Source organism: Castanea sativa, chromosome 5 (assembly GCF_040712315.1).
Source record: "Castanea sativa cultivar Marrone di Chiusa Pesio chromosome 5, ASM4071231v1".
Lineage (NCBI taxonomy): Eukaryota > Viridiplantae > Streptophyta > Magnoliopsida > Fagales > Fagaceae > Castanea > Castanea sativa.
Window position 1 is genome coordinate 52,394,850 of NC_134017.1, and position 20,384 is coordinate 52,415,233.

The 20,384-nt window shown below is 35.7% G+C and overlaps 1 protein-coding gene across 2 annotated transcripts; it reads left to right on the forward strand.

Moving 5' to 3' along the window:
• On the forward strand, positions 1 to 14,768 carry LOC142634013 (uncharacterized). Of its 2 annotated transcripts, none has more exons than XM_075808275.1 (10): positions 1 to 497; positions 2,042 to 2,085; positions 2,363 to 2,480; positions 2,582 to 2,708; positions 6,091 to 6,740; positions 6,943 to 7,225; positions 7,329 to 7,608; positions 10,633 to 10,797; positions 13,398 to 13,856; positions 14,169 to 14,768. In XM_075808275.1, the coding sequence occupies exons 1-10, from the start codon at positions 293 to 295 to the stop codon at positions 14,448 to 14,450; spliced, it is 2,613 nt and encodes an 870-aa protein (XP_075664390.1). In that variant the 5' UTR covers positions 1 to 292; the 3' UTR covers positions 14,451 to 14,768. The 2 variants fall into 2 exon arrangements, with proteins under 2 accessions (XP_075664390.1, XP_075664391.1); XM_075808276.1 differs by having other exon boundaries at positions 10,636 to 10,797.
• The last annotated feature ends 5,616 nt before the right edge of the window (positions 14,769 to 20,384 follow it).

Here is a 20,384-nt window from a genome sequence, read left to right on the forward strand (position 1 = left end):
GAGCGAGAGAGAGAGAGAGAGAGGGTTTTCGGTGCAAAGCGTGCAAGAGAGAGAGAGAGAGAGAGAGGTTTGGATATAACCTTGTCTTTGTTATTATAGACTTTCTTTCTTTCTTTTCTTTTCCAGTGTTGTTTGTTGTTTTGTTTCTCTTCTCTCTCGCGCGGCGAAACGAAACCCCCAAACAGCGAGTGAAAAAAAAGAGAGAGGAAAAACCCTAACGCATCATCGGCTTTGTCAGATCTGCGAGAGACCTTCCAGAGTTCTTCTCCTTCCCCCCCACGACCCTGAGAGGATGAGTGTTCGAGGCGGAGGCGGAAGTGTCGGCGGCGGTGGGAAGGGAAATAATGGGATTTCCACAATCCCGGCGTCGTCGAGAAAGATGGTTCAGAACTTGAAGGAGATAGTGAACAATCTCTGCACCGAGCAAGAGATCTATTTCACGCTTAAAGAATGTAATATGGACCCTGACGAGGCCGTTAATCGTCTTCTCTCTCAAGGTCCATGGCTATGGCTTCTTTCAAATCCACACATCTCTGTCTCTATCTTTTATTGCTTTCTTTACATTATACTACTCTTTTTTTTTTTTTTTCTAGGGCACAGTTGTGTTTTCTTGATTTCACTGTCACTATCACTGTGTGCCACTCCTGATTATTGCTTTTTTTTTTTCCGCTTTAGAATTAACCGCTATGTATCTCTGTTTTGCCCTAATTATTGTGTTACTTTTACCAAAGTAAATATGTTCCTATGTTTTTATTTTTTATTTTATCTGGGTCTGTTACAGTTTGTCACGTAAGATAGTTGCGGCAAAAGTTGTGGTTTTGTATGTTAAAACGGGTCCGGATAACGAGCACCAAAGTGTATTGGTGAAGGTTGAGTCCTTTTTAAGTTGAAGGGTATTTTACATTATGCTACTTTCTTGTTTAGGGCACAGTTTTATTCTTTGAGAAACTGCTGTGTCACTTAGGATAGTTGTGGCAAAAGTTGTGGCTTTTTATGTTAAGATGGGGCCCGAGTGCCGAAGTGTATTGGTTAAGGTTGATTTAAAAAAAAATTTCAATTGGCCATCTTTTTAAGTTAAAAGGGTATTTTACATTATGCTACTTTCTTGTCTAGGGCACAGTTTTATTCTTTGAGAAACTGCTGTGTCACTTAGGATAGTTGTGGTAAAAGTTGTGGCTTTGTATGTTAAGATGGGCCCTGATAACGAGTGCTGAAGTGTATTGGTTAAGGTTGATTTAAAAAAAAAAAAATTCAATTGGCAATCTTTTTAAGTTAAAAGGGTATTTTACATTATGCTACTTTCTTGTCTAGGGCACAGTTTTATTCTTTGAGAAACTGTTGTGTCACTATCAGTGTGTGCAACTCCAGATTGTTGCTTTTTTGCTTTAGAATTAAGCGCTCTCTCTATTTGCCCTAACCAATTGGATTTTATCTATTAGTAAGCTTATGGCTTTTCTATAGTCTATTAATCCTTGCCCTAAGTATTCCTAACCAAGTAAGTATGCTAATATGATTTTTACCTGCTTTACTTTCAAATTGCTCGATAAATTTGTCGTTCTTGCTCCTAAAGAACATAAAAGAAACATATTGCAGTTAGGGTATAAAACTCAGGTACAGTGTATTAGGTGTAGTACTTTAGGTTGTGTACTGAGTTTAGTTGTACTTGGACAAAAAACACTATTTGTGTTGTATTCATCAATACAACCATGTGGTTTAATATAATTGGGGAACCTAATGTACTGTATCTAAGTTTTACCCTTTTGAGTTCAATTTAAACTGTTCTTGAATTCAATTTCCATTGTGCATTTTTTTTGGCATTAAGATTTGACTTTGTAGTTTGTACAGTTCCCCTTACAAAGAAGGATGCCCTTGCTGTCATTCCCATTAGGCTTCATCTCCAACCATTTTGAATTTCCGATATTGGATTTGTAGTGTCTTGTTCCGTTTAATGGGACTGGGGAGGTTATGGGGTTTCTTTTCACTTACATGTTGTTACTGATAATCATATTAGTTTCTTATGTTAAGTTTATTAATTGTGTAGATCCCTTTCATGAGGTGAAAAGCAAAAGGGAAAAGAAAAAGGAGGTGCGTTCATGAGATCTTATATTTTTAAATCTGTAACGTCCTTTTGTTATGCTCCTAATTTGTGATACTGATTTTTTTGTGCACAGTAATGTTGATGTGTTACTTGAACTATTAACCTTTATTTTAAGGCTTGCTTAATATGCACATTTTTTCATGCATGGATTAGGAGGTTGCTTGGGCTGATTATGACACTTCTACTATTTCCTTTAGTTTTCACCATGGTGGTTAGCGTGGTTCTTGTCAGTCTTCTTTGCTAATCTCTCTCTTATTGCTTCAGAGTAAGGACATACCGGATTCCAGATCTCGCGGTGCTAATAACACTTCAAATCGTGGTGGTAGGGGTGGTGCAGACCGCCATGTTGGACGTGGTGGTTCAAGCCAATTTAGCTCTAGTGGTATGTGGATGTCACTGAGCAACTTTCAGGATCTATTTTGTTCGAAATCGCCATGCAACCATGTTAAACATGCGCTTATCATTTTTCCTTTATTTTGTCAGAGCCCGGTGGTTTATATGGCAAACCTGCATATAAGAAGGAAAATGGGACACATGCTTACTCAGCCTCTTCATCTTCATCATTCAACATGTCTGGGAATCACACGAGTCGACGACCTACCTCATACAGGTTCTTCCTATTAAAAACCTTAAATTGATATCTCTTTTGGTTTGAAAATTGAGGAGTAGCAATGCAATTAATTGCTATGAGTTGGCGATGTTCAGTTTTTTTTTTTGGGGGGGGCGGGACGGGGGTAAGCAGTAAGATTTTGATTAAAAAAATAAATGAAAAGGGCTTTTTTCCTGGTATGTGGGATCTATAACTGATCAATGCAAACCACCCCCCCCCCCCCCCCCCCCAAAAAAAAAAAAGGAAGAGAGAGTGAATTGGTAAGATCTAAAGTTATAAAGGTGATTTACAGTCTCCCCACTTATTTTTACTTACAACACCAATTAATCATGTTTTTATTACCTTTTTTTAATTTATTTTTTAACTTTGTACAATTGTCCAATACAAGAAATACCTTTGTAGGAACTCTCGCCTTCCATTGTGATCTCCAACCAGTCAACTCCTATGCTTCATTGTAAAGCCTTATACTAAGATTTTACCTCTTTTAAAAAAAAAAAAAAAAATTCTTTAGAAAAGGTCATACCATTCTATTCAAGCCCATCTCATAAACTTTATTGAATATAACAAATGGAGAAAATTGTCAACAGAGCAAGCTCTTAATCGTGTAAGGGTAACAGGGAGATTATTATGAAGTTAATTATCAGTCATTGTGGCTTCTTTCTTTTGCCACAATATTAAACAATTGAAGGAATAAGAGTTTCAATGGTATATCTGCACGCTTTTGCTATTGTCTCTAACACAGGATTCGACATAGATTGAAAACTGAAGCCCTCAGTTAATGCGTTTCCATAAAATAACTGTGTAAGTTGCATGTTTTTGCAAATCAACATCAACTCCATCTCTCCCCTTATTGTTGTCCTCACAGCCTCTAAAGAATATCACTCTCCATGACCTATCTCTAAAATCCATTGGAACTTGTTTGAAGACTCCAAGCTTTTGAACTCCCAAATCACATAATTGCGGGGGGAACAAACCTTCTCCAAGCTTATCAAATAACCCTCTGTAGGTCATGTTTGCTACCCCACAAGAAATCTCTCTGTAATTTCTCATGCCTCTTAGTAGCCCTTGCACGCTAAAGATTGACATTGAATTGGGTGGGGAAGTAGACAGCATATGTTTAATCAAAGTAATTCCACCCCTTTTCACCAAATACATTTTCTTTCACTGCGCCAACCTCCTCAATATTTTCTCAAGAATTACATCCCAAGAATATCCATATGTTTAGAGAACCCAATAGACAAATGTAACTGACTGACAGAGCTCATCTTGTACGAAGTCAACTTACCTAGTGCTACTTATCAAAAAAAAAAAAAAACTTAGCTAGTGCTTCTATATTTTCTAAGTATTAGCCCGCTCAAACTAAAGTTCACTTTTAAGTTTCAACCTGGAATTTGCCTTGGATCAAAGTAATAGCATTGCAGAGAAATAATCCCTTGCGAGTCAACCCCATAAGAAATCAAGGTATCATCAGCAAATAAAAGATAAGAAATCAGCAGTGCCCCATTTTGGTGTTCTCTATTTGGAATTCCGTCACCAACCCTCATTAAACCTCAATACCTTTCTCATCAAAACAAACATAATGGGGATAAAGGGTCCTTTTGTTCTAACCATTTAGCCCTGTTGAAATATTCAATTTGGATTCCTATTAACAAGAACAGGAAACCTCACCAGTGGAATACAATGTCAAATGCAAAACTGCCATCTCTAGTTTACATTATCATATCTCTTATATAGGTGAAGCTTACACACCATGGATTTCCTGATTTTAGTATACTTTCATTGGCAATAAGAATTTAATCAGGCATTTTCTTCCTGGAATAATTGCATTTTGTTAATTTGAATGTACTTTCTACAGTACCTTCTTCAATTTATTTGCCAAAGCCTTGGCTACCAACTTGTAAGAAACACCAACCAAGCTAACATGCCTATAGTCCTTTTCATCTGATGCTCTTGATTTCTTCATGATGATAAATATAAATGAAAGCATTAAAAAACTAGTAGAGAGTGAAACATCTTCATAAAATCCTTTTCCTAATTTTAATAGCTTATTAACATGCTTAATATTTCCTTCTTTTTTTTTTTTTGGTTTGGTTTCATCATCAGTTCTCGTGAAGTTTGTGTGTTTTTTTGGGTGGCTTCCCTGTACCATCTTTTTAATGTATTTAGTTTTTTAGAAAGTATATTAGCGCTTTCTAAGGTTTTTGATTAGTTTATGAAGGCATGCTTATCATTATTAGCCATATGAATTTGTTTCTATCTTTTACTGACGAGATGCTTGTTGATTATAGCCACAACATATTTTTCTATGAGATATTTGCTCCTAGTTTTAATGGGAAACATGGTGCATTCCTTCCCAAGTCTTGGAAGTTTGAGTTTGGTTCCCTTGTCTGCTGGATCTAATTTTTTAAGGTGGTATCAACAACAAAGTTGAAATGGTTGATAATCCTATAGAAAGAAAGATGGTACTTACAAGTTTTGAGTTTCCTAAGCTGTGGAGAACTTGAATTAATTGTGGAATTGTCTGTTGTGAGAGCTTAGTTTGCAAATAATAATAATGTCTATTTGCAACAATTGTCTAATGTGTTGCGGGAAAAGGATGTAGACTGTAGAATCTATTTCCTTCCTTAAAATTGTGGGAGAACATATAAACATTGCTGGTATAGTGCTGTTTGCTGGTTGTTGGAGTTGATTTAGTGTGCATTTGGATGAACTTATTTTGTTTGGTGTGTAAAAGTATGCTTTTACCTTGGGAAAGATTATGCTTTCAAAAGCTCTCCCTATGTACAAGGGTGTCCCCTTTTTTTGATATCATTAAAGCTTTTTACTTATAAAAAAAAAGAAAAAAGATTATGCTTTCAAAAGCTGTACATTTTCTTTTAGGATAAAAATTAGCTCAACCAAACAGGCCTTCAATGAATATCTAAAAGTAGAATATATGAAAATCACTTACAGATAAGAGTGACTAATGCCTGATCTCAAGCTTCTTTTTTTCCGAACCTTACTTGACTGGTTCTCAGTGTGGAGAAGCCTTCCTTTTTCTTCTATTTTGGATTTACTTGACTTTTGTAATGTTCGTCTTTGATTTGTTCCCCCTTGTATTCTCCCTGTGTATTTGGGTGACTCTCTCTTTTTAATATCAATGAATCTTTATTACTTATCAAAAAAAAGAGTGACTAATGGAACTCTCTTGCTTCTCTGGATGTCTAATTACTTGTCCAGCCTTATGAAACTTGGTGGAAGTCAAATTGAGTTTGTCACACTTGGAATATTTGTATACCCTGGATGTTATAGATTGCATCTGAGGGGATGGTTTTTTTTCCAAATAAGTTTGTCTGCGATGTGGAGTTAATTGTTTCTCACTGAAGTTAAAAATTTGTTGCAGTGATTCTGTGGCCCCAGAAATTAAATTGCCAATAGTGGGCACAAGTGATGGGATATCATCATCAACACAGCCTTCTGGATTTCAATCTACCTGGTTGGGGGGTCCAGGCCATGTATCAATGGCTGACATTGTTAAGATGGGTAAGCCACATGGCAAGGCTTCTGCTGTTCCAAGCCCCCCTCTCCAGGGTGCTAACCATCAAAATGTTTTGGCAACTTCTTCTGCGGCAGCACATCATAATTTGCATTCCTTGCAAGATCATGCTTCCATGGTGTCAGACATCAATACTGAGCCAGGAGTTTTCACAAGCCAGCAACTTCCTCCAAATGATGAATGGCCTGCAATTGAGCCACCAACTTCAAGTCTACCCTCTGTTGTAGAGGCGCCTTCAGACACTGAGCCATATGCAGATCCATCTCACTTACCCTTGGATAGAGTTAATCGTCACACAAAGTACCAGTTAGATGAGCTTCAGGTAGCAGAGGATTTGCCTATTGAGATGCTTAATGCGAACCGTGTTGGATCTACTTCCGTGTCCAGCAGAAATGGGCAAGAGGACAATTCTGGAGGTCCATCTGTCCTTGACAATAGCTTTTATAAGGACATGAATTCCTATCAGCCTCACAAGCATGTTTTGGAGCATAATGAAGGTGACTACAATGATTTCCATATTGCTTTTGTGTACACTTCATCTTACCTTACCATTTTTCATTGATATACTCACATACACACATATATTCCTTAAATAGATTTTCCTTACATTATTGATAGTGACCATTATATATGTAATTGAATTTTTCCAACACATCAGCTTATTATATTTTTTCTCTTTTATTATTATTTTTTTATCAGCTGAAGATGGTATTTCATCAGTCGCTGCAAACTTGCAGCAACTAGATATACAAAAGCAAGATCGGGAAGCACCACTTGAAGAGGATAACCCTCCTGTAATAATTCCAAATCACCTCCAACTCCATACTCCAGATTGCTTGAACTTGAGCTTTGGGAGTTTTGGATCTGGCACTGGTGCTGCTTTTTCAGGATCTGGGTCATTTGCAACTAGGCCCTTGACAAGCGACTTGGAGGAGACATCTTCAGCAGCAGATGTTTCATCAATTGGGCACTCAGACTCTCGGTATGCCCTGTTTATTGTAGTATTGCTGTCTTGCTCAGTTGTCTATAATTGTCTTTACCAAAAAAAAATTATATATATATATATATGTATATATATCGTGCAGGAATCCTGAATATTATGGGGACGAGCATCTCAACACTACCTCGGACGGAAATTTAGTTCATAGAACTGGTGGGGGCACTGTGAATTATGATTCTCCTTCAGTTTCACAACCAGAGACGTTGAAACAGGAAACCACTGAAGTTGCTCAGGGGAATCAATATGCCTTTCCTTCGTCTGCAGCTGATTTTACATATGAAAATACCCAACAATTCAATAATGCATTTACTCATCCACAGACTAGCTCACCAATGCAGAGTCTTGCCGCTCTCTCAAGTGTAATGGTAATATAATAAAACCCTCAGTTTTACCTTGGATATGTGGAAAATTATGGTTTAATGTGTGCTTTATTTCTTCTCTTAGTATTGCACTTTAAGTTTTTTTTTTTTGTTCTTTGTTGATGTTTGTTTGTTGCTTTTCCTTGTCTTCACCATCATGAACACCTTGTATTGGCTTTCATTCGTTTTCAGCTTGTTTTAATAATATTCTTATTACCTAGCAAAAAAAAGATTCAATTTCATGACAATTTTCACCCTTTCGAATATGTTGTTGAGGAAATAGTGCAATATGATATTGCAAAAAATTATAAAAATCTGGGGAAAGGTTGAGAAAATTAAAGAAAATGTAAAATGTTTGAATTATGGAAACAGATTTAGGACACTCCAAAATTTTCAAATGTTAGGAAGATATGGATGTAAGGAGGATGAGTTTGTAGGACAAATTGCTTAGCAATACATCTGTGATAATATTTGTGAAAATAAACCCAAGGCATGTGCGCAACAGTTTGAGCTGCTCTTTGATACATATATAGTAGCTCTTCAATGACTTATCTGAAAAAAATATAGTAGCTGTTCAATGACTAATTAGAAAAAAAATATAGTAGCTCTTCAATCCTGGCACATGCCCATTTATGTGTCGTTGTGACAATTATAGAACATGTATATATATTGTCTGATAAATAACTGAGTATTTCCGATGGGATTACAGTTCGTGTTACAATTTTTGAGTACAAAATTTTCTAGACTGAAATGTGAGGAAAAACTAATGACTTTAAAAGGTGTTGTTCAAGTTGCTGAGCTAAAAAGGTACACTAGGCACATTCTTCTACAGTGTTTGAAAGCAAATGAATAGTGAGACATGTGGACATGTCCACAACTTGGCTGGTTTATACATGTGAACATTTCCTAGATGGAATCAATTATGAAGTTTTGGCCTTATGGCCTTCTCATTGTTGACCTCATTTCGATGGTCTCTGGCATGTGGTCACTCAAGAAATACTATGCTAAGCATTCAACGTGAATCAATCTCATTTCGGAGTTTGCCTTTTATTGTCAAATGTCAACAATGATAAGCTTAGTGGTTTGACAGGGATTGGCTTTAGTTGTGACAGGGAGTCACTTGGTCTCTAAGGACTGTAGTAAATAGCTCTTGCAACTGTGCACTGTCAATCAGGTGCTAGCAAGCGCTTTCTTCTGGTTATAATTTATGCAACCCTACTGCATTAAGCAAATGCATAAACTGTGGTATTATATGAGTTGTGGTGAAGGCAATGATGATAGTCATTAACTTCACTACTGAGAACTGTAACAGTGCTAAATATTTATTATAATAAAAAACACTAATTAATTTTTAGAAAAAGAAAATATAGGTGAGTATTTGCCAAAATTAATTAAGCGGGTAGAAAGGGTTTGCATTGGTGATGAGAAATGGAAAAATAGAATCTGGCAATGTTAAGGGCAAGTCTTTGGAAATCTATCCAACAATGTTGGAGAAACTTTAATAGATACATTCAGTTCTCTGTTGGGGAAGGTATGCGAGCTTGATTTTGGCTTGATTTTGGCTTGATTTATGGTGTAGATTCTTGCTTAAAAGATGTTATTATGGAGGATTTATTTCGGATTGCAGTAGACAAGAATGCTTCTGTAGCATATTGCTTGATAGATAGGCGAAATTGGAATCCTCAGTTCAGCTGGTCAATCCGAGATTGGGAGTTGGAATCTGTTGAGATTGTCTTTGATAGCATTCTACCCACTATACATGGAGAAGATCAAATATTTTGGAGACCTTTAAAGCAGGAAATTTTGAAGTTCACTCATACTAGGATGCATTTTTGGGTTCTAGAAACATTATTTTCCTTTGAGGACTATTTGGAGTGTCACGGTGCTATGAAAGGTTGCCTCCTTCGCATGGATGGCAGCATCGGGCAAACTTTTAACAGTAGATAATCTTCAGAAAGAAATTTTTTGATTGTTGATTGATGTGGTGCACAATAATAGTGAGGAATCAATTGAACATGTTTTTCTTCATTGTTCAATGATGAGAGATATGGTCATTTGTGCGCAAGAATAGTGATTCAAATGTTAAGTTGTTGGAAAGGGAGCTTTCATTGGCATAGATGTTTGAAAATTTGATGTGCTGGGAGGGGGGCTTGAGAAACCATCATTCTGTCAATGTATGGGGGCCAATCCTCATTTATTTTATTTTATGTGGATTTGGAGGTAGATGAATCTTTGTACTTTTGATGGGATTGGGCCTTTTGTCTATGGAGCTAAAGTCGTATCTTTTATGATCCTTGTTTGATTGGTGGGCACTTGGCTGCCTTAAGTGGCCATTCTTTTTCTACGTTAGATAATTTTCTAGATTTATGTAAATTTAGCTGAAGTTTTGTTGCATCCTTATTACACTACTTCTGTACATGGGGATCACTTTTGTTTAATTTTCACTAAAACATTATTACTTATTAAAAATGCAATGTTTGAAAATTTGGGGTGCTGTTCCTTTATGTGTGTTGTGGACAATATAGTGTGAGAAGAATAGAAAAACATTTGATGCTGTTGCCATGTTATCAAGCAATCCATGATAAGAAGTTTGTATGTTTAGTCAACTAATCTAGTCAACCTTTGCTCATGTGCTTATTCAGAATTTCATACAAACTTGAGCGTGTGAGTGGTTGATACATGTATCATGTACTATTATTTTCCTTACCGAATAAAATTATTTTTAGCTTCCAAAGGGGGATAAAAAGAATAGGAAAGAAAAAATAGTTATTTTTTATATGGCTATATCAGGAAAATGTACTGAGGGGAATAGAAGGGTCTTGCAATGAAGCCTATCCTTTGTCATTATTTAACTCAAGCTTTAGCATTGTTGTGCATTTATGATCTTGATATTCTCATGCTCTTGCTGTGCTTTCTTTGGTTGCTTTGTCTTCCTTTGTTTGCATGTATATGATGCATTAATCTTAGGTGAGCTTGGAATTGATGCCGTTAACTGTTTCAGCTCACTGGTCACTATTTATATTGTTTCAGCAGCAGGCATATACAAATTCGTTGCCCAGCAGTTTGTTGGCTTCATCCGTTCAGACTGCAAGGGAGGATTTTGCATATTCACCCTTTCCTGTGACACAATCAATGCCCACAAAATACAGCAATGTGGCTTCTTCTATTAGCGGTCCCACCATGTCTATGCCAGAGGTGCCTCTCTAATCTAGCTTATTGAATAAGTTTTTAAAGTCACGCTGCCTTATGTTCAAAGAAACAGATTTTACAACTTGTTCTGGATCCTCTTTGTTTCTTATCTTTGTTTTCCCCCATATTAGGATTCTCTCCGTTTGTTTTTGAAATGGAGATGGACCATTTCACAAAAGAGTTAAATTTTATTAATCGAAAGGGGTACATGTGCATTTTGGTTCCTGATTTGTGCCCCCATAGTACATCTCAAATGTACTCAGGTTGGCTTTATTTTTAATAATATTTTACGTTATCTATCATAAAAAAGGGGTACATGTGCCATGTAACATGTTATTTATGCCTTACCAAATAAAGAATGATGGCTGATTTTAAATGTCATCGCAATTTGTACACCTTTTGATTCATGACAGATTAATAAATCTTCACCATGTAATGGACCCTCCCCATGTCAAAAACAAATGGAGAGGATCTTTATCCCTAAATATGTAACCTATTAAGATTACTGGTGGTAGAAAATGACATACAGATAAAATGTGTATATATATATATATATATATATATTTAAATTGGTAACCACACACGTGGTGGGTATTTTTAACCCATATGACCTGACCATCCACCTTGTTACAAGGGGAGGAGGTGCGGCTTGAGCTAGACTGCTAGAGCTCACTGGTGCATACGTACACATTGCTAAAACATCCTTGTTGATTAACAACTACATTTAGAAGTTAACTAGGCCAAATCTTTACATAACTATATGGACTTAGTTACACTTCACTTGGCCATCTAGAAAGAATCAGTTTTGTGTATATGAAGGCTTTATTTTTCTGTCTCTGAGTGTAGGTTGACTTCCTTTTTGATTTCATTTTGCCCAGATGTTGCATTAAACTAACCGAATGCCTTTTATTGATGCACTGTTGGTAATTAATTTCCTCAATTTCACTTCATTATAAGTATTATTTAGCTTCCCAAGGGAACATTGTTTCTGAATCTAAATCTTCTCTTCCTAGTAATCTCCCAATGATTCCAACCTTTTTGGACCATGTGGTTTCTTTCAGCTTTGTAAAGAGGCGTGAAATTTAACTTTAGTTTGGTAGATAGTTATGATTAATGCACCACTATAGGACCTTTTTCCCTCAATTTATTCTTATTCTCTAAATTGAGGGGTGCTCTCAATCCTCCATATTTTCATGGAAAGGTTAATCCTGAATAAAATTGATCTGATTCAAGTATCTCTTTGCCTTCATATATTTCTCTCCCCTCTTTTTAACATTCTTAAAAAAAACAAAGAATTACTTTTAGGCTTGCCTTGACTTAGTCTTGCTTTTCCTACAACTTTTTGTTTATACAGTGAACTTGTTCAATGGGTGTAGACAACTGACATGTAAAGATTGAAAAATTTAAGTAACAATCTAAAATGAAAATCTAGAAAATGATGTTTTTTCAAGCTTTCAGGTCAAAGAAGTCACTTATTTTGCAACATTCATCTTCACCATCTGCCATGAACTTCTCTGTTTCCCTAAGTTTTTTCTTTATTTATGTACAAGAAAAGATAGTAGATTATCATCCTGTTCTATGAATAGCGTTGTTGTGAATACGACTTGTAACAAAGTCTGGTACATCCTCAAGCCATGCTGCTACATTATTGAAGTACTGAGCATGTCCGGCCAGTGCAGGGGTTCATTATTTTCCTGCCTATGGTTGAAAGTCAACCACCTCAAGCACTTTGCCTCCCTTTGCATTGTCAATCACATACCCTATCTTGGATAAGCACTTGCCTTCGTCTTTCAATGCAGCCAGCATTGTCATTTAGTCTCCCTTGAACACCCCTTTGTTACACCCATCTCCCTAAGCTTTAAAAAATAGGAGTAATACATTGAAGTTTCCTTAGCCAAGCACATATTCATTGTATTGTGCTGGCGTAGGATAAAAACATTTCACTCTATGGACAAGTCAAAGCTACAGTGCAATATCCTTGCAGTTTTGATTTACAGTGCAGTTTTGGCAATGATGCAACTAGACAATGTAAAGCTACAGTGCGATATCCTTGCAATTTTGATTTAAAGTGCAGTTTTGGTGATAATGCAACTAGAGACAGTAGTTGGTTGCTTCCTTTATCTCTCAGGATAAGTGTCATTCTCTTGCTCTGATTCAAGTTCTTATTGCCGAGATGAAGTTAATAATTCAAGCACTCAAGCTGTGTTAGAACCTTTCTGCACTGACAATTATAAAGGAATAACCTTGCCCCCCCCTGCTCTACATGTTGTAGTCTTGTAGGTGATGGGGGGAATAGAATTGGCCATCAGCTGTTTTGTGTTAGGCCTGGTGCCCCTGCACTTCTGGCTTTGGATCTACGCATCGCATACATAATGCATAAGTTTTTTGTTAGTAATTAAATAGAAAAAATATCAAAATTATTTTTACCTTGTGAGTTTGCATGTTTCAAGAAGCTAAAACTTGTCCAAGAAAGTAATTTGCCTTTAAGAGGGGGGAAAAATCATGGACAATTAACTGCATGTGTTAAAGAAGACAAAGTAGTTCAATAAATCCAGGAAGTGCTAGGGATGCAGTTCTTCTGACCATTATCTTTTGTTTGTGTGCAGGCTTTGAGAGCAGGTAGTATTTCTACACCTCAGCCTACTCAGACGCTGCCTGGTGCCGGCGTTGCTACAGGACCTGCTCTTCCTCAACACCTTGCTGTGCACCCTTATTCCCAACCTACTCTTCCTTTGGGACATTTTGCCAACATGATCAGCTATCCATTCTTGCCTCAGAGCTACACGTATATGCCCTCTGCTTACCAACAGGGATTTGCTGGTAATAGCACATACCATCAGTCTCTGGCAGCAATGCTACCACAATACAAAAATAGTGTTTCTGTCAGTAGTTTGCCTCAATCTGCAGCTATTCCCTCTGGATATGCCTTTGGGAGTTCAACCAGCATTCCTGGGGGAAACTTTCCTCTGAATCCACCTGCTGCACCTACAGGCACAACGGTTGGCTATGATGATGTTTTAAGTTCTCAATACAAGGATAGTAATCATTTGATGTCACTTCAGCAGGTATTTTCACTACATGGCTTTGGAAACATCATAAATATTACATATATACCTTCTATTCCTTTTATTTACATGCTGTTTCTATAATGTGAAAATGGAATATTCCATGATCAGAACATGTCAATAAAAATTAACTAGAAAAAGGCTTCCATTTTGTTTTTCAAGTCAGTGAAAATGACTGGTTTTAAAGGCGTGATAGATGGTGTAGAGAAAAATATCATGTGCATGCTGTTGTAAAATGCCACCAAATTGATGATGTTATGTTAGTTCTTCTGAAACTAAGTTAGCCCTTCTCCTTTTTCCATTGGTATTCAGAATGATAATTCAGCGATGTGGGTTCATGGGCCTGGTTCCCGAACAGTTTCTGCTCTTCCAAGCACATATTACAGCTTCCAGGGGCAGAATCAGCAGCCAAGTGGGTATCGGCAAGGTCAGCAGCCATCACAGCATTTCAGTTACCCGAATTACTATCATTCCCAAACTGGTGGTTTGTCAATGGAACATCAGCAACAAAACCCGAGGGATGCAGCATCCCTTGGTGCCTCTCAAGGCCAACCACCAAAGCAGTCTCAACAGATCTGGCAAAACAGCTACTAATCCGAGCCTCAAGTCAAGTCAAGTCAAGTCACCTCCTGGTTTTTCAGGGTCTTGTAGTGAGTGTGAAAGTGGCCAATCATAGGCATTCTGCGGGTCTAATAATTTGATGATTCTTCTTCATTAATTGGTCTAAAGAGACCTTGACTGGCTACTGCCCTGTGCCACGAGGTTGTATTTTACCTTTTTTTTCTTCTTCTTCAATGTCTGGTTTTGTTTAACCTAGGAACACGTGTGCTAATTTGATTTAGTGAACTACCTCGTTTCTTTTTAACTGTTTTTCTTCTTTTCATAGTAGTGGAAAGTTTCTGTTCGGTTCAATGGTCGTCTTGGTCTATTTGTTTAAGCTTATAAGCTGGCTTTAATTTATTTATTTATTTTGAAGTTAGTTTATGTACGGCTTCTTGAAACTTTTTTATTTTCAAAGTGTAACTTTATTTTTTTATTGCCTTATTTAAAAGCCAAAGTAGCCAATATGTTTAAGATAATCCAAAATGGACACCCGAGTGGACTCAATGGTTACCAACTCCTTCCAGGTTTCTTCTGTTATTACTCAGATTCTATAAAGCACAGGTGCGGGTGTAGGGTGTGGGTGCGGTGATTAAAAAATTATTAAAAATATTTTTATTTTTATTTTTATATATTGCAGAGTATACTTTTTTTTACATTATATAAACATATACTAAATTTAAAAGCAATGGTAGATAATAACTAAAATATGATGTTCATAAATTAAATATAACCTACAAGTTTGAAACTAAAACATTTCATGATGTTCAGAGATTAAAATTCAATCCAGAAGTTTGAACTCCAATTCCTCTTAGCACATGAGGATGAACAAGGTTGTCTAAAAAGTTTAATGGCAAGGGTTTGAAGAGTTGGAAATGAGAAGCCATGATATTGCCACCAAACCATAGGTTGTAAGGCCCACTTATTTGTCAAGCCATCCGGTGAAGGAAGTCTCCCTCAGTAAACTCAATTTTCACCACATTAATTCACTTTCATCTTCAAAGTATCGCTCCAAACACTTGCCCCTTTCCATAAAAATTTCATGATCCTGATGTGGAGCGATGTGTTTTGGATTCTGTGAAAACCATTCAATGGAGTAATACCTAGTTAAAGATTAAAAAACAAATATAGATGATGAAATGTGTGTTTTACTAGAAGGGGAAACTAAGGAAAATAGAAAATGAAAGTACTTACTTAGGATTTAAGGAATGAGTCAAGCAATGTAGTGGTGTACAATTTTTAGTCCATCGATCAATGAGTATATCATACACCGCATTAAAAAATGAGCTATACTCATTATCTTCCAAGCCTTCATGCCGATATATTGTTACCTTCACCTTCTTCATCACTGAATTCCACATTTCATACACAAGATGAAGACAAGACCTATCCGTGTTAGCTACTCGTAGCATATTATAGATAGGTGCTGTGAAATCAAGGATATAATCAACAACATCCAACCAACGATCACTTAGAATTATATCTTTCACCTTTTGAGCTTTTCCAACATCATCCTCCCTATAAGCAGCCCATTGGTCACTAATAGCCATGGCTTGAAGGCATATTTTTATCAACTTTAACATTTTCAGCATTACAACAACCAAAGCAAATCTAGTATCAACAATTTGAAGTAGTTTTAATGGACAAAATTCATTAAACATTGTCAACCTCATCGAATGGTTCATGATAAAAACTTCATATGTGTAATCCAACTACACTTCTCATATGTAATTTCATTCTTTTTAGTGTTTTTTGTTGCACAAATATTCTTCAAAGCTAGATTGAGAGTGTGGACAACACATGGTGTACAAAATATTTTAGGATACACACCCTCAATAAGAGCTCCAATAGACTTCATCACATTAGCATTATCAGTGATGACTTGGATAACTTTTTCATGTCCAATCTCTTTTATAGCATCCTTCAACAGCCTAACAATAAAATGCTTGTCTTTGAACTCACTTGACCCATCAATTGCCTTTATAAAAACTGGACTCCCATTTTGATGCAACCATAATATTAATAAGCCTCCTTTGTGGATCTAACCATCCATTAGAAACTATACTTACACCATTTTCATGCCAAGAGTCCTTAATTGGTTTCAAAAGTCTTTCAACATTAGCTCTCTCTTTGCAAAAGTGTTGTTCTCAAGGCATTGTATCCAGGAGGAATATAACCCAGAATGTGATGGTTAGCAGCACATGCATAGGAACTACGATAGTTTGGGTTCCTTGTAAAGTAGAATGGAAGCCCATCGGTATAAAACATCCTCGTAATTCTACTATCTAATTCGTGTCTAGCATTATTTTGGAATGCTTTCTCCAAAGGAGAAGTCGCAATCACCTTCCTTCTCTTACCATCAACCAGATTTGTACTACCACTCCCTTTGTCTCCGAAATGAAGAAATAGGCCCACGGCCTAGGTGGGGGTAAGGGAATTTGACTTCTACGTTCTCTCTCTAACTTATCATTCTCAACTTGATCATGCATTCTCTGCATTTCCAATCTATGGCTCGGTGTCACTTTATCGCATGTAATACCTTTATTACTAATTTTTAATAAATGAGCCTTAACCCTAGACTAGGATCCCAAAAAATTCCACCATAATAGTTGCACTTAAAATATGTGTTTCCACCTGATTTAGAAGTAGAACTAAGTGGTTTTTCCACCTTATTCACATACTGCCAAAGAGGAGCATCAACATTTCGCACTTCATCTAATGAATGTGAAGATTCTGTGCTAGTGGCTTCATCCATTGCAAATTCAATAATTTTAATTTAACCTACAAATAATTTGACAAATACATAATAACTAAATAAACAATCAAACCCAAGTCACAACTCAAAACATTACAGACAGCTTATATAAAGAAATTTTTTAGAAAATTAAAAAAAATCAAATCACAATGAGTAATAGAGAATGTGAGAGTATAATGGAGGGTGAGAAACTGAGAACGAAAGCTTTGATACTCGAGTTGAGAGTTGGGTCGGTGAGCTTGGGAGTTGAAACTGAGTGAATTGTGATTTGAGACTGAGTGGAGAATTTGGGATTTGAGACTGAGATTTTGAACCTTGAGTTGAAACAGTGAGAGAGAGGGGAGTGAGTATGGGTCTGTGAGAGAGAGGGGAGATGGAGAGCACACTCAGCACAGAGCCGAGAGGTAGACGGAGAGCAAAAAGCAAAAAAAAAAAAAGAGAAATAAATGACTAAGAGATATTAGGGTTTTGACGTTTAAAGTTTGAGTTGAAATAGTGCGTTTCACACCTTTTTTATTTTTTATTTTTTTTTATAACTTGAATTTCTGCCTATATCAGTCGTATCGGTGCCGGTTCGGCTTGAATCGGCCTATTTCAGCGATTTCGGCTCAAATCGGCACGAATTGGTGCATATCGGGAAATGAAAAAAAAGCAGCGTGACACAGACTCGCGGGCAGTGGCGTCACCCGTTGCTCGTTGCACGCCACGTCGGACGCGGGTGTGGCTCCTCTGTTGCCGCGTCCGTGGTTCCCAGCTCAGATTCAGGGCTTTAGGTGGGTGCAGTACATGAAGGGTAAAGGAAAACAATTCAACTCAATTATTAATTTGTCAAATTAGTGAATTACATTAGGTGTGACTCTTATGTAGTATTGCACAATTCCATAATTTTAATTAATTGTGTATTTGAAGTATTTATTATGATAAATTACATATTTTTACAATTTACAATGTCTCCCAAATTTTAAAATTGCTTAATCATTCTCCTAATTTGAGATTTTGGTAAACCACATTTTTTTTAAAAAATTGATCCCCTCTTTTAAAAGATAGCATATGGAACTATAGGTATACATAATACCCCTCTCATATAAAGGTTAGATCCATCCACTGTTATGTGAAATGGAAATTACATGACATCTTTTTTCATTTTCTAGAGTACTACAACAAATAAATAATCTCCAAAACAATCCCAACGCACAAATTAATTGGCATAATATCAGCATTTTTTTATATTTTTAAATGAATTTTGTGCAGAGTAAAATTTATATACAATATCTTAAGTGTAGTACACTAGGTTCTCTAATTGAATTAAAACACTTGGTTTATATATATATATATATATATATATAAATTTAATACTCCTCAAAAAATATAACACTATTTATGTCTTATTGGTCAAAACAACTAAATGTATGAATTTAATTGGAGAATCTAATATAGTGTGTATAATTTTACAATTCTGAAAAATGTCTTTCATCCAAGCTTTAATAACCAAGGTTTAAAAAACAGGATCAAATTGGCCAGTCTAACCAGTTCAATCAAGAACCGGCCACTGATCTGGTCTAGTAAAATTGCCCATAATCGGCCAGAATAAGTCAACGATTTGCCAAAATTGGTCAAAAATCGGGAATCGGATGCCGAACTGACTCATTTAATGGTTCGTTTTTTAAAACCATGTTAATAACACACTTTATTTTTTCTAACCAGAAATGACATACATTTCTTGATTTCCCTTTCTATTTTTTTTTTAATCCTTTTTCTTAATAATGGTTAGAGAGTACGATCATTATTTTTGAATGTTTAATAATGAAAGTTATACAAATAATATTGCGTTGTCATATTGTATATGGCACTTAATTCCAAATCTAAAAAAACATAAAATGTTAGGGAAAAATGTTATATATATATATATATATAACTTTGAGAATGAAAAAATGATAAATTGATGACTATGACAAGAGAAAAATCTTATTTCTTTGAGAAAATGCAAAAACCAATCATTTTGATACAAAAATAGTGCATTCAATTAGGCTTTATGGAAAATACTTAATATTATATTTTACTCACTAGATAATTTTCAAATTATAATTTTTTATCTGCTCTCTTTATAATATCAAGATCCAAACATACAAACATATATAGTTATAATTTTAAATCTTATAACTAAATTTAGTAATTCAACTAGGAAAAATATAAATAAAACAGAAAACAATATATGTACTTTCAAACCCAAAGTTTTAGCATTTTGTAGTCAAGAAAACAAAATTATTCATAAGAGCAATCCAAATAAAATTTTCTTTTGAAAATTAATTTCAGAGAGAAAGAGTGAAGACATAGGGGTGAGACTTGAGAGCTCTTGTCTCAATCAGTATCGCCGGTAGATTGAAGACCTAAAGGAACTGGTAGTCTATTAACAAGTTAACAACACTTTAATTAAGTTAATTGAAGGCTTGAAAATTGTAGCACCACATATATTTAGGTATCTATTATCTAAAAAGGACTTTTAACCTCTATATATATATATATAAACTAAAAATGTTTTTATTTTATTTTATTTATGATTGGGCCATGAGGGTAAGATATTTGGTAATTTACATTTTTGGGTTCTCTATGGGCCAACTTAATTTTTAAGAGAGAATTAACTAAAAATGTTTTATTTTTTTATGATTGGGCCATGAGTGTAAGGTATTTGGTAATATGCATTTTTGGGTTCTCTATGGGCCAACTTAATTTTTAAGAGAGAATTAGATATCATTTTTGGAAGGCTAAACTTCAAGTTTTAATTAAATATACTATAAAATAATTTAACTATATAAATTGTTCAAAAAAAATCCTTGTGGCCAGGGCCATGATCCACTTGGCCTCAAAATACTTCCTTCCCTGCCTAGGATGCTTCTTCACTTAACATAGGTGGCATCTTCATCGCTATGAATATAGATAATAGGCATGCATAATATACATATAATTACATATTGGAGATATTCTATTACAGAAATGCGATTTTTTCTGACAGAATTCCGTCAATATAAGAGAAAATAACCATATATTGTTCTTTAAGACAAGGATTTCTTCAAAGGTGATGTATCATGTTCAAGTTCAACTATTTTACTTCTGGACAGTTCTTAAAATATCTATCAGTTACTATCATAGCAGTAAGTTCAGAATTACAGAAACAA